We start from the raw sequence: 23,873 nt of genomic DNA on the forward strand, positions 1-23,873 counted from the left end.
TAAACGTGTTATTTATTTCATTTTTATTGCTTTAATTGTCTGTCATACTAATTTATTTTTTTTCATTTTTCTGTAAATTATAACGACTTTTTTATTTGAGGTTTTAACATTAAAATTTTGTAGTTTTTTACAATTTACTTTTCTCAGTTGCTTGTTGTTTCTTCTGGGTATTTAAACTTCAATGCACATGTTTTCCAATGCCTATGGTTGTTTGTTGCAATATTTCTTCTGTAAAATTTTTTTCAGTTTTTCAAAGAATTTAAAGATTGGTGTTAAAGTTGTTGAAAGCGTTAATTGTTGTTAGGGTGTTGAAGGTGTTGATTGGTGTTGAAAGTGTTGGTTGGTGTTGGGGTGTTGAAGGTGTTTGGGTATTGAAGTTGTTAAAGGTTTTGATAGTTGTCCAAGGTGTCCAAGGTGTTGAATGGTGTTTATAGGTGTTGAAGGTGTTGCATAGGTGTTGGTTCTTCAACAAAAACTGTAGTAATTTACTACCATTACAAAATCTTGATTATTCTAGTCAAAATCTTGATTATTCCAGTAAAAAGAAATCATTCAACTATTTGAAATGGATAATTTGGTATTTCACTTGATATCGTTGTTTCTATTATTTATTACAACTTGAATAATTTTTAGTTTAACAATGCCAAAACGCTATTTCTCTTTTTCTCTTTTTTATCTTTTCTATCCTCTTGTGTGTTTGATGCTGTTTTTGAAATATAGTTTGCATTGATGTTTGAATTACAATACCTTGTTTCTCAAAAGTGATTCCAGTAATCAGTATCATTTCTTCTTTAAAGAGATAATAAAATTTAATGAGTCCTCAACCATCCCGTTTATCCTGACGCTATCCATTATTGGGTATTATAATAATTGTTAACGATTTCTGATCAGTATGTACAATAACTTTCTTTTTATAAATATATCGATAAAAACATTCACATCTAATGTGTATAGGTCAACTGAGCTGATGTCATTGACCTTGATATAATTGCAATACGAATATTTTGAATTAATACTGCTCTAACACTAGTTTACAGTGTTAGAGCAGTATTAATTCAAAATTATATTTGTATATATATACATATATATATATATATATATATATATATATATATATATATATATATATATATATATATATATATATATATATATATATATATATATATATATATATATACACATATATATATATATATATATATATATATATATATATATATATATATATATATATATATATATCACCGCTGGAAACGAGCTATTTTAAGTCAAATAGTTTTACACTATTTAGTGTAAAGCTATATTTTAATTTTTGACTATATTTACGTAGCTTGGTACCAACAAAGGTTAAAAGATGTTAAAGAAAGATTGTAACTCGATTGATTATAAAGGTGGAAGCAGGACTTAGCGTTTTAAAACACACTTATTACTTGAAGTTGATTATTATTTAGTACTGTTTCTTGATAAACTTTGTATAAAAAAATATTAAATTTGTAAAACAATTTATATTTTTATACTTTTAGAATAAAATAAAAAATATTCAAAAAGAACAGTGCGATCTTAGAGAAAATATTCGAAAGTTACGCAGAAGAATGAAAGCTATAGAAGCGCAAAATAATCGAGTTGAGGATTTATTGAATGGAGTAATCAATCGCCTTAATTATAACAAACTTTATTAGAATCTCTAAATTGTTTATTGTAAATGAAATATTTATGTTGAGCACTTCTGTGCTTAAAAGAACGTAGGATAAAATCCAGAGAGGAACGTTGATTCCGTGATATACTCTAGTAACCATTTTTGGTTAATTGACAATATTAAAGACGTGAACTTTTCTACTTGGTAAAAAATAAATTTGTAAACAATGAATAAGTAAAGTTTTATGTGTGTATACTTTTATTTTTGACGTATATTCCAAAGTTCTTGATCGGTTACCCTTTAAAGTCAAGATTTCTATTGAGAAAACAATACATAACTAGAAAAAGTTTCTTTATTAAATACAATATTGAAGTTTTTGTACATTCAAACCCCTTTTTATATAAGTTAGCAGTTGTTCTATCTCAGGGGGCAAAAAAATTTAAAATTAAAGACGTCTTAAACACGTCTCGTACCCACTAAGAGGAAATAACATTACAACATTACATCATATATTTAGAAAGATACAGTTTTGAAAGGCACTGTTTTGCTCCGATACTAAAAGGAAATAAGTTTTTAAATAGAAAAGCATTGAACATTTTTTATTAATTTTATAAAACATCAATTGATTTGCGTGATTGATTTTTTAAGACATCAGTTGATTTGCGGATTTCAACACTTTGCACTGAAGTTATGACATTTTTGAACTCAATATGGTCATACGCTTATGACCTGAAAAATGTTGAATTATTAATGAAAAACTTATTGCTTTATTGCAAATATTTCTTCCCAGGGGCGGATGCAGCATTTTTTGATGCTTGAGATATGTTAATACTTATGTCAAATAATGATGCTTAGCAAAAAACTGAGATAGTTGGAGCCTGGGAACAAAAAAGCCATACTTTTTAGCCATACCTGTACCAAGTGTGAGAGCAAAAAGTTGGTTAATTTTTTTTTTTAATTCGACTAAGGGATCGTCCATATATTATGTAACGCAAACTTTCACAACAAACAAAAAAAAAAGTCAAAAGTTTTCCCTCGCAGAGTCCTAATGTAAAAAATACATTTAAATACTCCATTAAGTTTAATGAAAATCGCCTCATAAATGAGCTTAATTTATTAATACTCATTAATAAATTTTAAATTTTATACAATAACCTCTTAGTGTTCAAAAATCATAGTTTTGAACCCCTTTAATTAAAGGAGTTTAAAATTTTATTAGTTCATAAATTTAGTGCAACCGAAGCGCAGTGATTAGAGTTCTGATTAATAATCAAGAGGTCTGTATTTCGACGCCGGCTCCAGCCCAATGAGCGTCATTGATAAGGGAGGAAGCGTGAACTTCCTTTCAAATGCTCATCCGCGATGCTCTCTAATAAGACCGTAAGAACTTCTGAAAGCTCCTTAATAATCACAAAAAAGGTATTAAAACTATCAATAAATATAATCATTCTTATCAATGAATATAAGCAACTTTATTTGACATAAGTAGGGGAAAGGCGCCTATGATGGCATAGCGCCTATGATGGCATACCGGCCATATTTCCATTAAAATTGGTTTTGTTAAAAAAATGATTAGAGCTACATGACTATACTGACTTTACATTAGTTTTAGTGAAAATACGTTCCTTGCGCACAAATATTTTTTTTATAATCAACAAAAATCGATTTTGGGATGTGCTGTTGTAGTTTTATTTCCTTCATATATTTTAGATTGTAATTTTATTTTTAACTGTGCAGAAATGAAATTTTCATGCATTTTATATTCAAGTTTAGTGCATTTAGTGGAATACTTACACTAATTTTATCTTTTAAACAAAGCAGACACCGCTTGTTTTAATGAAAATGATGACTTTTTCCCATGATGGCATGCTGACGAGTTGGGGGTGTTGAAATATTGACGAGTTGGGAAAACCTTTTTATTATATAAGAAAAACTTATTTTTAAGTAAATTTAAAAGGAAGCGATGCTCCAAATTTTTTATTTTGGTCCATAAAATACATAAAACGCAATATATCCTATGCGCATGCGCGAAACTTTACAATGCTGGTGTGTAGCATGAAATAGTAAATTTGTATGATTTCGAGTAATTTCTGCCTTTTCTGAGGGAAGACTCTAAGGTTAAATGAAATCATTAAGTTACCCTCGATCCTAACCAGCCCCATCCCCTCCTATGCCATCATAGGAGCAGTGGTTGCCTACGATGGTGTACTTGCGCTTTTTTTACAATAAGAATAACTTATAAAAAAAATAAAACTGATGAAAACTCCGAGGGTAATTATTGTTCTAGATGTAACAAGGAATGTATCCATATCAAAACTTTTATTTTTGATCTTCAGGATACTGAATAATGAAGCTTCAAAGTTAAGTATGCCATCATAGGCGCCTTTCCCCTATAAACATATAAATGTTTGGAGCTCGCTCCATGTCTGCAAGCTAGCTATCTTAAACATCAAAAATTAATGCAAATGAAGAAGACAAATTCAGTCGTATTGCGAAGCCCCATAAAAATAAGAATATAAATAAAATATTACAATCGTTACTTTGTTAAGTTACATTTTTACGTAATATCACAATGTAATATGTGCAAAAAATGCGTATAAAAATACAAATATAAGAAGACGTTTTTATATTTTGCTATTTATTGTTTTAATTTTTATTTCTTAATTTTGCAGTTAGCATTATGTACAATGTATATATATATATATATATATATATATATATATATATATATATATATATATATATATATATATATATATATATATATATATATATATATATATATATATATATATATATATATATATATATATATATATATATATATATATATATATATATATATATATATATATATATATATATATATATATATATATATATATTGTTCTTTAATATAGAAAAAACAAAATCGTAGTATAAAAATAAAAAAATTAAAAAAAAGCATAAAAGAAACTTAAGCCTACTCGCGTAACAATATAAAAATATTATATTATTGCATCAACTCTTTATATTTCAGATGATCGAAAAAAATATTAACAATGATGAAAAATTAAGCAAAAAACAAGTGGTTATCTTTATTTCAGAATAAGTTTAATTTGTTATCATTTATTAAAAGTTTAAGTTTATTAAATCGTTCAAAGGAAAAAAAAAAAGTTTTAACTCATTTAATAGCTTGTTAATTAAGGTCCTCTGACTGACATAAAGAACTTAGGAGCAGAATTAGGGATCGTCCATAAATTACGTAACGCAAAGTTTAACAAAAAAAATAAAAAAATAAACTAAGCAATAAGTAAATGTTTTTAGTGGGAAGGATGAACCTGATGCTTTAATAATAAATTATCAACATTTGGCGTCAATTTTGTATGGATTAATTTTTAATCTCCTTGACTAATAATATCCAATCTATTTCTTTTTTCGTTAGGAGATTGGTAACAGCATTGAACCCCGCTTTCTATTAGGTATGATGATGGAAAGGAAATGAAAAAATTTCCTCGCTAAATTCCATAATACGGAATAAGTAACGGGTATGTTTTTTTGCAGCCAGAATAGACATTTAATCGCGTTGTTTTGACAAGGTTCTAACTGACATTTTTTCGCTATTTTTATAAATCTTTTTTATAACGTTGCATTGCACAACAAAATGTACTGGTTTCTATCAGAGTTGAAATAACTATTAAAAACAAAAAATAATTGGCTTTTATAAGGTAAAACTATTTTTTTAAATTTAATAAGGACAATTCAGTCTTCTCTTAAACTTACTGTTAATGTAAGTACATTTTGCCCCGCATATCCTTAACTGTCAGTCAACGTAAGAACATTTAACTGTATCTAGCCCCTAACAGTCAGTCATGCATGTTTATTAGCCATCGCTTTTAACCTTTACCGTTAAAATTAAAACTTATACATTCAATAACAGACCGTTAAGTTAACGGTCTGTTATTGGATGTATAAGTTTGAATATAGGTGATGAACAAAATAATATAACTTTAATATACTACATCATATAGATTAGCAATATTAAAAAAAAAATTGAACAATTTCTAATAAAACGTTTGTTAGCAATGTTAAAAAAGCAGGCTATGTTATAAATAAAAAAGATTTAAAAAGACAATTCAAATTAGTGTAAATTAAGATAGTAATGTTGGAAATAAAACTATTTTTTATGAGAGTAAGCAAGTGTGATTAACTTGGCAGCATATTATACAACAACCAAACGACAATACTGAACATAATGGACCGAATCAATGGTGGACAAAACCGGCAAGCATTTTTCTTCGATCTTATCATCGTTTCTTGCTACAATTAAACTAATGAAGCAAAATATTAGACGGGACGAATTTTCCCAGTTTCTTCAACTTGTCACAGACAAACTGCTTGGAAAACGACGTTTCAACCTACGTTCAACATTTGAATGCTCTCTATTCAGATTTTAAAACTAGGTTTAAGGATGTTTTGATTATGGTAAATTGTTCAAGTTGATGGGCTAGTGCTGGTGTTTTTTCTGTCAGGTTTATTAAATTTGACATTGGCACAAGTCATAGGTTCATTTTTAATCATGGGTAGATAATTTTAGCACCAAAATGTTAGAAAAAGGAACTAACATGTAGCTTTGCTGTTAAACAATAGTCCTTTAAGTCTTGTGGTTTAATTTGAATAACATATTAAAAATAAGAAGGATTTTTTCCGTTAACTTGTTTGAGGGTCCTTATTAGTTCAAGTGCACTATAAAAATCAGCTATCCTTGTGAGCTTTTCAGTTTAACTATACGCATGATCCACTTTCTGGTCACATAAATGACTAGGAAGTAAGTATTTTGCAATGTAACACACTATTTGATATTATTCTGTTCCAATTTTGAGGGGCACCGCAATCAAGCCAAGTAACTAAGTTGCTCATATCGCTTTTCCTTTGCCGCAACATCCAATATATCGCAAAAGACACAAGAAAAACGCTTGCCGATTTTGTCCACCATTCGGTCCATTATGTTCAGTATTGTTGTTTGGTTGTTGTATAATATGCTGTCAAGATAATCACACTTTGCTTTCTCTCATAAAAAATAGTTTACAATTATACATTCATTAACAGACCGTTAAGGTTAAAAGCGATGGGTAATAAACATGCATGACTGACTGTTGGGGGCTAGACACAGTTAAATGTCCTTACGTTGACTGACAGTTAAGGATATGCGGGGCAAAATGTACATTAACGGTAAGTTTAAGAGAAGACTGAATTGTCCTTATTAAATTTAAAAAAATAGTTTTACCTTATAAAAGCCAATTATTTTTTGTTTTTAATAGTTATTTCAACTCTGATAGAAACCAGTACATTTTGTTGTGCAACGTAACGTTATAAAAAAAGATTTATGAAAATGGTGAATATTAGCGTTTTTATGATATTTTTATTTTTACATCAACGTCAAACTAGAATACTTTACGTTGATACTGGTCAAACTAAATATTAATTAAACCTGCTAGTGGAACTATGGTATATTGGTAGTTAGCTTATTTTACGCTAGATCGCAATAAATTTTAGTTTATTTGGCTTGTCATGATACAAATAGTCCAATAAAGTCATAATCTTCATTTTGGAAAAATTTTCATTTAAAACCTTGTCAAACCAACGCAATGAACTGTTGCGCGAAGAAAACTTTTTTTTATCACTGAATAATAATAAATAATATGTATAGGGGAAGACAGGTCAAAAAGGGAAACCTTTTGAAGACCCTGAATTATTGCAAAATTATCAGTCATTAAGCACTAATACTTTGTTAGTATGTTTGTTTTATTATAAAGATTGTCTGCATAAATTTTCAGCAAATTTGTAATAAAAATTAAAACGATAAGTTCACTAATTTGTCACCTGGTCACGTGAATGGGGATGACTCGAGTTATCTTCCTCCAATTTATAAAATTTTAAAAACTACTAACTACTCTAAAGTAACACGAGTCGAACAATATATCCTTAAAAAAAGTTAAACCCGAAGGACACTATCCATTAACAATAACTTGGCGCTTTAAAATACAAAATATAAATACATTTTTGTTTCCACCGATTTTTTAAATTTTTTTGTTGAGTTATCAGAATTATTTCTTCCTAAATTGTTATAATGACACACTGTGTACTGGAGAAAAAACAATTTAAGCAACTTTGTTGAATTAAAACTTAAATTAAAAAAATAAACAAAAAAATTATATGTAATAAATTTAAACATATTGTATAAAAAAAATTACAAGAATTAATATTTTTAGATAAAAATATCTTATTTGTATGTGAACTACATAAATTAGTAAATAGACTAAAAATTTATTGTTCCTTTTTTTCCAATTGAATATCATTATTTGTGACTGAACCACTTTCAGATATTTCTTTTGCAACATCAATATGATCAGATTCACCTACTAATCCAAATTCATTGACACGGCTATGATCAATTGGATATATCCAACGTTGATAAAGGTATATAAAAAAGATGACATCATCTCGTAAGCACCCAAGGCGATACAAGGTAGGCATTTTAATAACAAAAGCAAATATATCGTCAATAAAGGTATTAAGTGCTTTGTAAGTCAGCATTCGCCATGGTAAATGAGCAATGCTTTTCATTTTATAATTAATAAACAACTGTGGTGTCATCATTATAAATCCAAAGGTTAACAAAAATCCGTAGGCAATGTTTAAAACAAAAGAATACCATCCTTTATGTTCTGAATAAAACAAAGAGTACACTGCATAACATCCTAACAAAGGAAATAATAGCCACGATAGATATTGAAAAGCAAGACGATCATATTGCTTAGTATCTGACTGAACATAACTAGACTTGTCTTCAAAGGTTATAGCTGAAAATATGCCCCACTTTTTTGTTGGATGACGCTTTATATCAACAACTTTAGTGATTTTCCAAGCCTCAATAAGTAAACCTACAAAGCAGCTGATTACAACAATAGTATTTGTTTCATTATCAAGTACATACAATAAAACTATAAGAGATTGAAACACATTGAAGAATATTGATCTTACAGATAAACCTTCAAGTGTTTTACGAGATTTCCAAAACTGAATATCATTTTTAAATGCTAAAAACTCAAAAACACTGTGCACCAATGAAACTATCATAGTTAAACCAAGTAAATATGGATTTGTTTCTTGCAATGTTCTTTTGAGCATATCTTGTTCTTGATCAGACTGCTCAACACTATCACCTAAATATTGATTCCATTGAGAGCGCATGTTTTGAGATATATACATTTGCCAACGAAACATTGATATAGGAGCAAATGTTATGTGATATTCTAGCTTCGGAGTTGTCTCATTTATTGGCATATAGTCACTCACATAATTCCAATAATCATTAATATATAAAACTGGTCTGTAAAAATTTTCTCCTGGTAAAAATGTTATATACTGATCAAGAGGAGATGGCACTCCATCTCTGACCCAAAGCGTTTGATCATCTAATAAGTTTAAAGTAAGATTAGGATGCCAGTACGACATTATCTTAACAGTAGACACGTTTGTTTGCAAAACTTTATTTTGAGGATCAACTTCCCCAGTCAAAAGATTTTTTGTTTTATGAATTCTTTGTTTTCGATAAACTGTCATTAAATTAGTATAATTTACTATAGCATACTTTGAATAAGATTTGTCCCGAGAATCAGGAGAGTATCCCTTTTTTGTAACATACACATGATAAAATAATGAACCATTGTTTTTTACAGCTTCAGAAATTTCTATATATCCAGATTTTTTTCTTGAACCGTCGCCATAAGGCCCGTCATACCAACTACCAAAAAAAATATCTGTTTCCTTCCACAATAACAAGTTTTGGTTTGAAAAATCATCAAAGTTGCTAGATTCTGAATAATAAATATATAAATCTAAACTTTCGCCTATATTGAATAGATTTTTACAACTAATTTTATCAGAATTTTGCATAACTTTAGGATCACCCATTTCCTTTTTTGTTGTGAATGATTTTACTATTTGCATTACAACCCAAAATGTTACTATTTGCCACAATACTGATTTCCATAATGGTTGTGGTGCTTCTTGCTGCTGTTGAGCAGGAGCAACAGTAGTTTGGGAGCTCATTCTAAAAACAAAAATTATTTTGAAATTAAACTAAGATTTATGTGTTATTTCTTTTTAATACAATTGAGACATTTTGACCATGACACGAATACGAAGCTCTTACAAAATGTGGCATTAATAATAAAACAAGAACCCTTTTAACCCTTTTAGAAATAGCAAATATCGCTTGTAAATTGGAGTGCCGAAAATTTTTCAAAACCATTTTTATGGGCATTTTTATGAAGTCATGCTTACGTCGTCAAAGGCCACGTTTGTAACGAGAATAAACCCTTTTTTTCATAAAAACGTAAAAGAGTGTGAGTTTTACTTTTTCAAATCTGTTACTGTATTCAAAACGAGAAACTATTTAGTAAAGTGGTAATCATCAAAAACTTTACACTACGCCTTTTCAAGATGTAATTGGGAACTCAAAAGTTGTAATTTAGAAACGAAAGATGTAATTGAGAACACAGAAGATGTAAATAAGAAAGTGTATGATGTCATTGAGAACATGATAGTTGTAATTAAGAAAGTTTTAAAATATAGATACTCAAAACAAAGTTCTTTGTGTTTCTGATTTTATTTAGCCTTAATTTACTTTGTAGTTTTAGCCTAACCTGGATCCGCCTCTGGCTAAGCTAGCCAAATAGGCTGATTTTCAATAAATAATTAAATATTATCAATAAAAAAAATTCATGAATAAAAGTAAATTTTACAATGTGGCAAAACCGAAAAAATCCCGTTGGGGGTGTTTACAATTATTCAGTAATTCAGACTGCAATGTTCAGTTAAACACCAACTTGGACGTCTTCCATATTGAAAATCATTGCGTGATGCGTAGTAGTGCGTGTAAAACCTTGCACAGCCACCTTGTATTATTGTATTTTTTACCACAGTAAGAATTCTTTCTAAATATTACATTCGTTGTTCTACAATCCCTTTGCTTAATACAGGTGTAAAACGAATCGAATTTTTAACGTTAGTTTTAATTTTGAACCATGTTATTTCCACCGGGTTTAACATTGGGCAGTAGGGTTCCAAACGTAGCAACTGAATTTTCAAACATTCTTTTACGATAACTAAATCTAATTATATTAGATTTGGTCATCGTAACAGACAATGTTACGACGACCAAATCTATTAGTTACTATTATAATTAGCGAACCTTATTACATGTTGTCTTATATTTGAAACCTACAGTTTGTGCCAATCGTCATTTCGCTCAGCACATTTAACAACTCTTCTTCTGTCACTTTGTAAAAATAAAAATTAATATTTTCTTTCAACTTGTTTTGTTGTATGTATTTCATGCCGCCAAATTGGACAAGATGGATCTGGGTATTTTAGAAGTAGATGAAATTAAATACAGGAAAATAAATGTTGTCACGGATTTAACTTATTACCAGACTTTCGGTTCATGGTGCATTGGCATGTAACACAACGATCTTTCAATTTTATTATTATAGCTAATGCATAAAAAAATTCTTAATTTGATAATATTAACTTAGCTAAATTCATGTTCGAGAAAAACTTTTATAACAACCTATAAGCTTACATTGCATTCGTAATTAGATATAACGATTTCTTAATTACATGTTGTGTTTCTTAATTACATAGTAAGATTTCTAAATTACATTATTTGTTTCTTCTTCAAATATTAGAATTTCTCAACTACAACTTTCATGTTCTCAATTACATTTTGAAAAGGTGTAGTACAAAATGCCGTTGTGTTGTACATTGAGTTTGACCGATTTTTTAGTTAGTCAAGTATTCCATAAAGAAATCTTTTTAAATTTTGATGTTAAATTAGCTTTAAAATTATTTTTGTTTAAGATGGTCAACCCCAATTCAAAACGTACTTTTAATTTTTTTGAAATTTTATAACAAGTGATTTTCTTTTATTTCAACCATTGAAGAACATAATTACAGTACTTAATTTGTCAAATTTGTATATAAATTGATCTAACTTAACTTAGGAACATATATAGTAGAATTATTTATCTAGCAACGCCCATAGCAACAACTTTTTTCAAAATAATTTATTAATTAGTATCTCAAAAATCAATATACATATTAGTCATAATATAAAAAGTAGACATTGTCAAGTTTAACGTGGCTTTTTGGTAACCTTTTGCTATATTTTAAACTTTTAAATATTTTAAACTAATTTTAATGTATATACAACTTTAATCAAACCTCTGTCGGAAACAAAAAAGGAATTGCAATTCAAAAAATAATTTTACGGTTATGCTGAGTTTCATAATGTAGACAAAAAAAAAATTTTTAAGTTTTAAAGTCAATGTTTAATGATTGTAATTGTAGTAAATGTTGTTTTTTAAAGATGGAAAGTTATTACTAAAAGACGATTTACAAAATAAAAATCAGTTCTCATATGAGTTACAGTTATCATGTAATACATGACAATAAATACATCTTTGCAAAGTATGATACATCTCTTCTAGCCTTAAATTTTAAATTCTCCTAGAAAGGCTATTGCTGCTGTATAGTTTAAAGCCATGTAATAGAATATCGTATCAGCCTAGAATATCATTTCCCCCCATAAAAAAATTGAATATGCAGACGCGAATTAAATTTATAGCATTTTAAAAGTACACCTAAGTCGTTCGAAAAAACAATCTTAGGCATTTTTTTTTTTTAATTTTAGTTTACAATTATTAATCGTAATATAATAATATAACAATATATAAACTTGGTATCTGAAAGAAGATCCAAAAGATCTTGTCGCCAGAACCATATAAAATATATCAAACGTTTATAAACGTTATAGTTTATGCAAAATTGATTAAACTTTGTTTGACAAAAGCGTTTAATTAATAAATTATTATTTCGTAAAGTATATTTGTTTATAGCATTATGGATAAAAAGATCCTTAAAAATGAACAATGGTTGTTCACTTACAACGAAACATAAAACATAAAATATTATAGACATTGAGTTCGTAAACGTTAAGTGCTTTAACGTTTTTAAATAAAGTATTTAAATGAAAAAATGATTTTCAAAACATATCAAAACGCATTGCGTTTTTCTGACGATGGTAGAGATTTCGTAACTTACTTTTAGAGGTATTTCCCCAAACAATATTTGCATAATTTATATAGCTATGAACAAATGAGTAAAATAGTTGAATTAAATTTTGTTTACTTAGATAGTACCTGACCTTATATAGAATTCCAATAATTTTGCCAAATTTAATAGAAATAAAGTCGATATGATACTTCTATGTAATAATTTCATCAAATTAAATGCCTAAAAATCTTGTGACCGACTCCTTTTTATTTCAATTTTATCAATAGAAAGTTTAGGTAAATTATTTGGTGAAAAACGCTTTTTTGCAAGGGAGTAGAAAAAGATCCATTTTGTTTTGTCAATGTTTAAAGTTAACTTTAAACATTGACAAAATAAGATGGATTTTTTCAATTAAAATTTTTTTCCAGAAAAGTTTTTATATAGAAATTCACAAATGCGGAACAATATCGAAATCAATAAAAACGGAATAAGATCGAAAACTCATTTTAATGATTAACATCGAAAATATGATTTTCAGTATAATTTCGAAAAGTTTTTAAATCGAAATTCACAAATATGGAACAATATCAAAAACAATAAAAACGGAACAACATCGAAAATGTGATTTTCTGAATAATGTCGAAAACAATAAAAACAGAATAAGATCGAAAACTCATTTTAATGATTAACATCGAAAATATGATTTTTTGATCACACACTTTTTTTTTATTTTATAAAAAACTAGCATTATGAGAAAATCTTAAGAAACTTTTAATACTAAGTCACTTTTCAATGATAAACTTATTTAAGAGTTCGGTGAATATTTCCTAACTTTTCACCTAAATATCGATCAACTTTACACGAAGTTAGCATTATCTACAATGGAATACAGCAGTTTAAATGAACAGTTTAATTTGCACGCACAATAAACAGTTTAATTTGCACGTGCAATGAAATTTATATCGATTTAAAACTTGAAATTTAAGAAACTTTAAGAAACTCAATATTCCCAAATGTCGTAAGAGAACTTATCAATATAATATATAAGTTTGCACACCAAAAGCACTGTTTAAAAAATAGTCACAGTTTCAATGTTTTCATTTCTCAATCAATTACTATCAATTTTTATAACTGAAGCAGTTTTTATTATGTAAGGAATGTTCTTATTATCTAATGAATGTTCTTAACAATTTTCCATTGTATACCAATTTTGAAAAGTTTAGACTTAGGTTTTTTTTAGTTCAAAGTTCAGAGTATTCTGTATATTTCTGTAAAAATATTTCATCAAATATTAAACAGTTATCTTGCAACATTTTGGGCCAATATTGAGTAATAATTTTGCATATTCTATTGTGTTAATATTACCAGAATGCGTTTTCAATAAAGAAAGCAATGAAAAATCTTTCCAATTAATTTTTAATGGTGATATAATATATGCTTTGAATAATTGCATGGAAGTATAACACTAAAATAATGCATATCTATCAGTATTTTCAATGCATATCTATCAGTATTATCTATCAGTATTTCTTCTTTATTTTTTTTTAAGTTCTTCAAAAACCAAACCAAACCAAACAGATTCTGCATGATTTTGTAAGTAAGAAAGTTATCCAACATAAATATGTAGGGAATTTTTATAACTATAAAAAAACGTTATGTAAAGATAATAGACAACTTGTAAGATATTTTCATTTAAGCTCTCAGCAACTTGTATAATAAACTCAATAACTTCTGGTATGGAAATTTTATTAAATAACATCTTGTAAAATACAATATGATAATTAATTTTTAACATTTGGTAGCTGCATACTATACCTGCAATGCATTTAAAATTGTGTGCTCAATATTTTTTTAGTATTTAAAATGTTAAACATTCTGGAATAGAATGACCAGATGTAATGTAATAGTAATTTTTCCATGGTTTTTGGAGGTACAGTGGTATTTGAGGTATTGTTTATAATATTTTATTTAAAAAAGGATCTTTTTGGCATGCTCTTCTTGTTTTATTGTTTTAATTAGGATTTTTTGACTAGCTTTTTTAGTTGTTTTATTTTAATTGTCCTGCTCTCTCTTTTACATTTTCGATATTATACCGGAAAGTCCCTTTTTGATATTGTTCTCTTTTGAGCTATTTCCAGATTATTCTGCTTTTCGGATTTTCGATACTATTTCTTTTTTAAAAATTTCGATGTATTCTCTTTTTCGATTTTATTCCGAAAAGTCCCTTTTCGATATTATTCCTTTTTTTACAATTTCGAGATTATTCTGTTTTTCAGATTTTCGATACAATTCCTTTTTTTACAATTTCGATGTTATTTTCTATATCGATGTTATTCCGGAAAGTCCCTTTTCGAGATTAATTAGTTTGGCTATTTTCAATACTGTTACTACTACCCAATAGAACCCTGTGGAACATCACATTTTATGTCAATTAATTTTTCATTTTGAAAATAATCTCCATAGAAAACAAATTGTTTTCTACTTGTCAAGTAACTTTTATACCATTTTATTAATTTGGCATTAGTTCTGTAAAGTTTGAGTCTTTTAAGGAAAATTTTGTGATCGACCGTGTCGAATGCTTTTGATCGATCAATGAAAATACTTTGAGTATATTGTGATCTCCCAAATGAATCGGAGATTACACGAATGAACTGTGTAATGGCTTGTTCAATTGAACAATTTTTTTTAAAACCGAACTTATTTTTACATAGAAGTTTATTTAGATAAAGGTAATTGTATGTTCTATTGTATATAATTCTTTCTAAAATTTTCGAGAAGGTTGAAAGAACTGAGATAATTACTAATATTTAATTTTTTCTGTCTTTGTAAATTGGAGTAACTTTAGCTATTTTTAATTGGTCGGGGAATACACCTTGCTGTTTGATGCCCTGAAGACTTTAGTTTAGTTTTTAAATTTTCAAAGCAATCTATGACTGTGTTGCCATTTATTTCGTCCGCACCTGTAGCTTTGTTTCTTTTGAGAGATTTGTAAGCTCTCTCAAACTCATCAAAAGATAAGTCAGAATATAATTTATCTAAAAAAAGCGAATTAGTTATAAGTTTTTTCCGTAATAGGAATCTTATTTGCCAATTCAGTTCCTATATCAATGAAATATTTATTAAACTCGTGTGCAATTTTGTTTGGTTCATATATATTTGTTTTATTTATTTCAATTACTTTAGGAAAGGGTGTTTGAATTTGTTTTTTTGTTTTCCTTTTATTTTTTTCAACGTTCTCCAAGTATTTTTTAAGTCGTTTTTAAATTTACTAATTAAATTTAAATAATAATTTTTTTTAGTTTTTTATGAATTTTTTTCAAATAAATGTTGGTAATTTTTATATTTTTTTTGGTTTTCATCTGATTTTTTTAAAAATATTTTATATATAGTTTCTTTTTATATTTTATTTTATATAATTTGATTTTAGAGGATTTTCTAGGTCCTTTGGTAATCCATGGACTATTCGAGATTTTTATTTTTGTTATTTGTTCACAAAGTGGAAAGTTTGCATAGTATATTGAGAAGAACATATCAAAGAATTTGTATTTGCGTCATCACTAAAGTCAATATGTTTCCAATGCAGAAGTGATAATTGATATTGGAAGGATTTTATATCGTTCTCGTTGAAGACACGTTTTTTTATTATATTTTGTTTTTCGGGGTTTTTAGAGGATACAGTGTGGATTGTTAGAAAAATGGGGAAATGATCGGATATGTCGGTTTTTATAATTCCATTTTGTAATTTCTTATTATAAATATTCGTTGTAAAAATATTATCAATCAACGTCGTTAAAGTTTTGGTTATTCTAGTTGGGCGATTAATTAAAGGAAGAGCTCCTACCATTAGTATTTCATCATAAAAACTTTTTACTTTTTTATCTTTACTATAAATTAAACAGTTTATGTTGAAATATCCAATTATAAAAGTAATTTTGTTTTCTTTGCTGAAAAATATTTTGCTGTAAAAAGAAACTAAGATTTTCAGACGCACCATCAGGTGGTCTATAACAGCAGCTTAAATATGGTTTTCTTAAAATTTCAATAGCTACGATTTCTTTATCACCGTCAGAAACGCACATATCATTCCTAATGTTATGTACAATGTTTCCTTAAGGTAAGTCAGAACTCCTCCACCCCGTTTATTTGTACGTCTTTCTAACAAAATTGTTTCGAAACCTGGAAGATGGAAAATGGAATTATTTTTAAACTCATTCAAAGAAATCCATGTTTCTGTTAAGCAAATTATATTAACAATATTCTCAATCATTTATTTCACTTTATAAAATAAAATTAAAACAAAGCTAGGATCAGAACTCCTACTTGTTAAACTGTGTTTTCGTGTGGGATATCATTCATAATACCATGCCTGTTGCTTTCTACATCTATTTTAAATTTACAAGTGATATTCATAATTACAAACTTAGATCAATATCTTGTTATAACCTAGCTTTCACAAAAAACTAGCAAATATAGTATTCAATCTACTAAATACCAATCAATTCACTCTTGGAACTCTTTGCCACTTTCAATGAAAATAAATCTCCCAAATTGTACTAGAAATGCTTTCATTGCCAATATCAAAAAATTTATCCTTCATAAAAACACTCAATAAAATTCTAACACAGCATTTTCACTATCTTATATCTTCAATTAATTATGTCTATTTTTCTAAAACATAACAGCTTTTAGTTTTCCCTTTTTTTTAAACCTATTCAGTTATATCTTCTTCTACTCCTTACCCTTCTGTTCCATATACGTACATATTTGTATGAACCTAAGTGTGTATTGTGTGTATGTATAATGTGTTTACTTATTTATATGTGTTTATTTACATATATGCATATGTGTGATTATATATATTAGGGCATGCCAAAAAAAAATTTTTGGTCGCGCTTTAAAAACCTATTCTATACATAAAAATAAGCAAAAATATGAATTTTCATTGTTCTATCTCAATTCTAGGTGCCAGAAGATGAAATCAAGTTTTTACGAAAATACGCAAAGTATGATGAAATTACATGAAGGATGGCAAAATAACAAGATTGCACCATTTTGTGTTTAGTTTAAGATTACAATCACTACATGACATATCTATTATAAACTGTTAATAATTTTTTATAGCTTAATAGTTAAAAATAGTTAAAATAACATTAACTTTTTCAAAATAAATGGGTCCAAAAAAGAAGAAAAATGTCCATGTAAGTGAAAGTGTCAGACGACCATTATATCTGTTAACTAACCCAATTTCACAGCTACCAAATACACAGCTTCCAACCAATGGTAGTATTTTAAGATATTATCAATATTTAATTTCAAGTAAAAAGAAAAGATTTATTAAAACACAAATTAACATGGCCTGTAAGAAGCAAAAAGGAACAAGGAACTTGGTGTGCAAAAGTAAGACATAACTGTAAAACATAAACATTTTTATTCCTAGATTAATGAGGACTAAATAATTATTTTTTCAGGTGCAACAAATGTTAAATAAATAAAATATTTTTTTAAAATCTAAATTAGGTAGAGATTTTTGTGACCTTGAGACGCAATCAGACTGCTTGATTAGACAAATAGTCAACATTTGGACCAAAGCAGGATTTCAAGCATACATCATTTCAGAATATTCAATTCTTGACAAACTTCAAGCTCTACACAAGAAGTATCAACTTTTGAAAAAACGTGTTACCCTGAAAGATACCAAAGATACTAGAGAAAATATTAAGAATGAATTCATTTCAACAATGGAACAGTTGTTTGACATAGGCAAAGATAACTTAGAGCAACTGATGAGAAGTGACAAAATAACACCAAGAACACAAGCTGCTATTGAAGAAGACCTAAATTTCTATCTAGACCAGCAAACAGACAGGTAAGAGTATCAATTATATTGTAGCCTTTTTGTAAATTTCTCTATATTAATCAAATTGTTAGTAGCGCAGCTACTTTATGTAGGGCTTTCAGTCTGTCTGTCTTTCAGCTATCCATCTGTCTGTCCATCAGAGTAAGTTATTGCATTCTAATGTTATACATTTTTGTTTTAGGAAGTGGTTTATTTCTAAGCCAGATAAAGAGCTATCTACCATCATTGAGAAACGACTAGAAAGGTATAAAAGACAAGAACAAATGAGAATGAAGTACCTAGAGGAGAAAGAAAGATGTAAATCAGCTCCCCCACCACTTGATGAAAGTGATGAAAACTTGACGCCAACTAAGAAAAGGTAAAACAAGTGTCATAATTACTTTAAAACTGTTAAAAAACTTACTTCTTAAAAATGAAATCCTAACTTATTTATGTAAATATTTTAGATACAAGTCTGGTCCAGCTAATTTGGATATGTTTGACTCAACTTTGACAGATCCAGATTTTGCTGTAGAAGAAGACTCATTCGAAGGTAGTGATGATGACTATGAATATAGTGCTGCCCATAATAAAACCCCAAAAGTCTTACCTAAAGGCTCAATGCAAGTAAATAAAAAGATTACAAGAGAAGAATTGATGGCAGTAACTACACCTATTTGTGCTAGAGGGTTAATCAGCATTGAATTACAAACCTGGCTGTTGTCGTCTGTTGTTAATTATCTGGGAGGAGATGTTAATCAGATGGGCATTTCTAAATCTAGTATTTCAAGAGAAAGAGCGAAAGTAATTGAACATCAAGGTAATTTTTAAAGGGACACCTAAAGAAAAAGTCTTTTATGCCAACTTTTTGCCAGTCAAAATTAAGTTTTTTTTTTCAAATCAAAAAGTTTTTCTTCAGATGCCATATTTCTTATCCCTGATTTTCTAATGCAAGTCTATTATAAATGAAAGTTATGATTAAAATCTTACTATACCTTTAAAGAGTGGAATATTTACCTAAAAATAAACCATCATAACAATAATATATTGTGTTAAAAATGATCTTTATTTAGGCAATACCATCAGAGATGGTATTGCCTAAATAAAGATCATTTTTTATTGCCCATCAATGGCTGGAAAACATCTTGTTCTCCACTTTGATGGCAAGCTGTTAAAACATTTAGATGAAAATACCTTGCAATCTGTTGTAAGAGATAGAGTTGCTGTCAGTGTTACAAGTCCTGAATTTGAGAATAAAAACGATCTTTTACTTGGTGTTTTACCTGCAGAGTCTGGCAAAGCTGTTGATGAAACAGAAATTATTCACAACTTACTTGAGTCCTTTGAAATATGCAATGAAATTTTCGCAATTGTTGCAGATACTACCAATGTTAACACAGGAGCCCATGGAGGAATTATAACCAGGTTGTGCTATATTTTGGGAAAACCTGTTCTCTAGCTGTTATGCAGACATCACATGTTTGAAATAGCAATACATAAGACAATTGTAATTGTCCTTGGACCTACTGCTGCACCAGATAGACAGTTCTATAAAGATTTCAAGAAGGACTGGGAAGTATATCACGCCATAATTCAAAAAGCTAACCTGTCTGAGTTTAAGAAATTTGATGAGAAGAAGCTGGAAGTTGGATCTGAACTTCATAAACTTTACCTGGAAGCTCAGGAATATCTGAAGTTTGCTCTTAATCACGAAGTCTTTCCAAGAGATGATTATAATCATCTAGTTAAGTATGCTGCTTTTTATTTAAATGTCTCATCACCAAAGCTGAATGGTTTTAAAATTTATCAACCAGGAGCCAATCACAATCCTCGTTTCATGGCTGACAGTCTTTACAATTTAGCTATTGTTATGACATCAGGTATAATAGATTTTCTGCCTAAAGATCAGTTACCTCACCTGGAAAAGTCAGCTTTTATATGTGCAGTTTTTTATGCTCCATGGTATTTACGTTCATACAAAGCAGAATATGCTATTAAGAATGATTTCCTGTCATTCAAGGCAGCTTATGTTATACAGCAAGAGTTTGATGTCAAAATTGGCAATGCTTTTCTGAAATTTTTTCAGCAACACTCTTGGTACCTTGCCCCAAAGGTTGCTGTGTTAATACTGGCAGATCCAGATTTTGAAGAGAAGCTTGCAGTTCTAGACAAGCTGTTGACCTTTGAGGTACCAGATATCAACACTATTCCCAATGGTAAACCTGATGCTGTCCTAGTTTTACCAACCTCTGAGGTAACAGAGTTGATTACAGAGGAAAGTTGGGCTCTTTTCATTGTTCTAGGCATACAGGACGAAATTCCTACCTGGAAAACAGGTTTAGCTGCTGGAAAGCTGGAGGAAAATGATTCCTATATATCATTTTGTGAGTTGGTAAAGTCTCTAAATGTTACAAATGACCCAGCAGAGCGGAATATCAATCTTATACAAAGATATATCAGTAGCACATTAAAGGAGGACAAAAAACAAGATATACTGCTAGTTGTCAGAGAGCACAGGGCATTAATATCATTAGAAGCTGACCAAAGTGCACTGGCCAAATTGTAAAATATCTGTTATAGTAACAATATTAGATTTTAAACTAAAAAATACCTTTCCTAACTATTTTATTTCTTCATTTTCAAAAAGAATATTTTTTTTCAGAAAAAAACAACGATTTCTCGTATTTGCGTAAAAACCTAAAATCATCTTCCAGCACTAAATATGGTCCTAGAGAGTTCAAATTTGGTTTATATACTTCTTTTTATGTATAGAACAGGTATTTATACCGCGACCTTTCATTTTCTGAAAATCGTGATATTTTGGCATGCCCTAATATATATGTATGTATTTTGTGTATGTGTATGTGTGTATGTTTGTATATGTATGTATGTATATATGTATGTATGTATATATGTATGTATGTATATATGTGTATATTCGCATATGTGTGTATATGTGTATGTATGGGTGTGGATGTATGTGTGTACATGTATGTATATGTGTGTATGAATGTATGTATGTGCGTGTATATGGTATAATCAATCAATTCATATATTCTGAAATAGTTGTTACATTCACGGAAGTTTACAAATAGTACATGTACTAATCTTAAGTAAAAACCTTGTAAATAAAAGCTACTAAATATATTGTTAATGCTAATAGTAATAATCGTCCACAGCTGTAACAAAGCAAACATTAAAAGTTAAAGGAGTAAATTATTAATAATGATAATAATAAGAGTGGTTGTAGTAACAATAATAACAATACAATGATAAGAGTATCATGATAATAATAAAAATAAAATGACAACAATAAAAATAATTACAATAATCATAAAAAGAATAATAGTCATTTAGTATTAGTCACACACATAGACCTTTTATTAATGTGATTTATATTATTATCATATTTTATTAATGTGATTTATACTATACTGTGATTTATAAACTCAAATAGATAATCAAATATATTAATAAAGTTGGTTATATAAAAACCTTACACGAAAGTAATTATGAAAATATCAGAATATAAAATTATGTTCATACACACATATATAGACACATATATAAACACACATATATATACACACACATACATACACATATACATATATATACATACACATATATACACTAAGGATATGACTTTTTTGCAACCTACTAGGCCTGTATCGTAATTCAATGAACTTTTATGTAAAAAGAACGAATAGATGTTTCATTTTGACATATTTTGAAAAAAGGTCACCCCAAAACCAAAAAATCGAATTTTCAATAGGTACACTTTTGTACAGTAAATGAATATTAAAGGCTGAAGATGTTGTAAGAGTCATACTCCTGTTGTTATTTTATTTATTTATGCAACATGTACTGTGATATAACAAAAAACATTATGTGATATATAATTATACAAGTATTACAAAATTAACAGTATCAAAGCGTCTAGTACAACAATATACATAACTGTCTGTGTCTATAGGCCTACTGTGTTTAGTACATGGGTCACATCATGCTCACGTCTCATAAAGAGTCTAGCGCTTATTACTTAGAATGAATCGAAGTTGCAGTTTGTCTATCTTTCTGCAGGAAGCATACAGGTCTTGCATCACCTTGATTGCACGTTCAGCTATCTGATTACTTCGTGGTATGTCGATGACGGATGGCTCTTTCTTCCAGTGATTTTTGAATGACTGCAATGCCTTTTTGTAAGGCTTCAATACATCAGATAAATTCTTGAAGTCATTGTCATTGTACTTTTGACTACTAAACCAATGTTCTGCCCACTCATATGAAATGAACCTGCAAACCTTCTCCAAATTCTTTCTCGCTTCAGGCATAAGAATGAACGCCAGAATGGCGAGAATGGCTCTTGAGTTCCATCTGGCATTGCTCATATTAGGAATGTTCTGAAAGTGAATCAGAGGGAAGTTTCTTTGTTCTTCATAGAACCTAAACACTCTTGTTAAATGGTACAAAAACTTCATATCGTCTCTCCACCCTGATTTATCAAGAATTTCTACAGTTCCATTCACAAACTTATCCTTCAGTTCATCATACTTATTCAACAGTTCAGACACAAATGGGTATTCAATGTTTGGAGATTTGGTATCACCCCCAAGTTCTTCGTCCATCACCAGACGGAGAATCCTGTCTAGTACGTGATGCTGACAACCGATAAATTGTGGTATTGTGACACCCTTTAATTTAAACATACGTTGCAACTTCACAACAACTCCATTTCTCTTCCCAGTATTGACGTTTGTTGTATCAGTAATGATCATCTTAATTGAATTCCACAAATTGTATTCATCAATAAGTTTGGCAATTTTTTCAGCAACAGTTTCAGCTTTGCCATCTTTTAAACGCAGTGCATCAAGTTTCACGCCAGTTCTTTCATTCTGAAGTACAACTACCTGATATTCCTTATCATCTATTCGTTTGCCGTCAAAGTGTAAGGACCACTGTTCCATTTTAAGTTGTTGTATCATTTCTTTTTTTAATTTACCTGCCTCTTTGAATATGGACTTGTAAATTGGTGATTGACTTGGAGTTGGAATATCAATACCTTGTTGTGATAATACATTGCATATTTTAGCAGCTTTCTTTGTGGAAACTCCACTTGATGTAACCATACTTACAGCAAATTTACTTTTGTAGTGCTTTCTAGTTTTTTTCTGAGTGTCCTCATCATCGTCTTTATCACCGTCGTCGTCTTCATCATCTTCACTCTTACTTTTGCAGTTTTCAGATTCAGTACCACTGTCTGTGGTAGACAGGACTTGTGATGTGGAAGGTATTGCT

General features: G+C 28.9%; 3 protein-coding genes across 10 annotated transcripts in view; 2 read left to right on the forward strand and 1 right to left on the reverse strand.

The window, feature by feature from the left end:
• Positions 1-1,892, forward strand: part of LOC100206624 (transient receptor potential cation channel subfamily A member 1) — a 99,108-nt gene extending 97,216 nt beyond the window's left edge. For all 8 annotated transcript variants that reach the window (XR_010637561.1, XR_010637562.1, XR_010637559.1 and 5 more), the window contains one exon: positions 1,527-1,892. Coding sequence is in view for 4 of the 8 variants with exons in the window: in XM_065793169.1 (XP_065649241.1) it covers positions 1,527-1,682 (156 nt within the window). In the remaining 4 variants the exon portion in view is untranslated. The remainder of the gene's footprint in view (positions 1-1,526) is intronic.
• Positions 1,893-7,830: 5,938 nt separating this feature from the next.
• LOC100198392 (putative lipid scramblase CLPTM1) lies at positions 7,831-9,894 on the reverse strand. Its single transcript, XM_065793177.1, has one exon. It carries the CDS (start codon positions 9,731-9,733, stop codon positions 7,946-7,948), a length of 1,788 nt encoding a protein of 595 aa, XP_065649249.1. The 5' UTR covers positions 9,734-9,894; the 3' UTR covers positions 7,831-7,945.
• An 8,013-nt stretch (positions 9,895-17,907) lies between these two features.
• On the forward strand, positions 17,908-19,677 carry LOC136078669 (uncharacterized). The gene is made up of 5 exons (XM_065794453.1): positions 17,908-18,136; positions 18,257-18,605; positions 18,778-18,954; positions 19,043-19,395; positions 19,649-19,677. The coding sequence occupies exons 1-5, from the start codon at positions 17,908-17,910 to the stop codon at positions 19,675-19,677; spliced, it is 1,137 nt and encodes a 378-aa protein (XP_065650525.1).
• The last annotated feature ends 4,196 nt before the right edge of the window (positions 19,678-23,873 follow it).

The sequence above is a fragment of the Hydra vulgaris genome, chromosome 03 (assembly GCF_038396675.1).
Source record: "Hydra vulgaris chromosome 03, alternate assembly HydraT2T_AEP".
Taxonomy (NCBI): domain Eukaryota; kingdom Metazoa; phylum Cnidaria; class Hydrozoa; order Anthoathecata; family Hydridae; genus Hydra; species Hydra vulgaris.

What these genes read in the sequence shown, in the direction of transcription:
- LOC100198392 (XM_065793177.1), bottom strand. Translation starts at nt 9,733, where the DNA reads ATGAGCTCCCAAACTACTGTTGCTCCTGCTCAACAGCAGCAAGAAGCA.
- LOC136078669 (XM_065794453.1), top strand. Translation starts at nt 17,908, where the DNA reads ATGGGTCCAAAAAAGAAGAAAAATGTCCATGTAAGTGAAAGTGTCAGA. An exon ending in TTGACGCCAACTAAGAAAAG is followed by an intron (nt 18,955 to 19,042) that starts GTAAAACAAGTG and finishes TAAATATTTTAG; the next exon opens with ATACAAGTCTGGTCCAGCTA. An exon ending in GAAAGTAATTGAACATCAAG is followed by an intron (nt 19,396 to 19,648) that starts GTAATTTTTAAA and finishes ATCTTTATTTAG; the next exon opens with GCAATACCATCAGAGATGGT.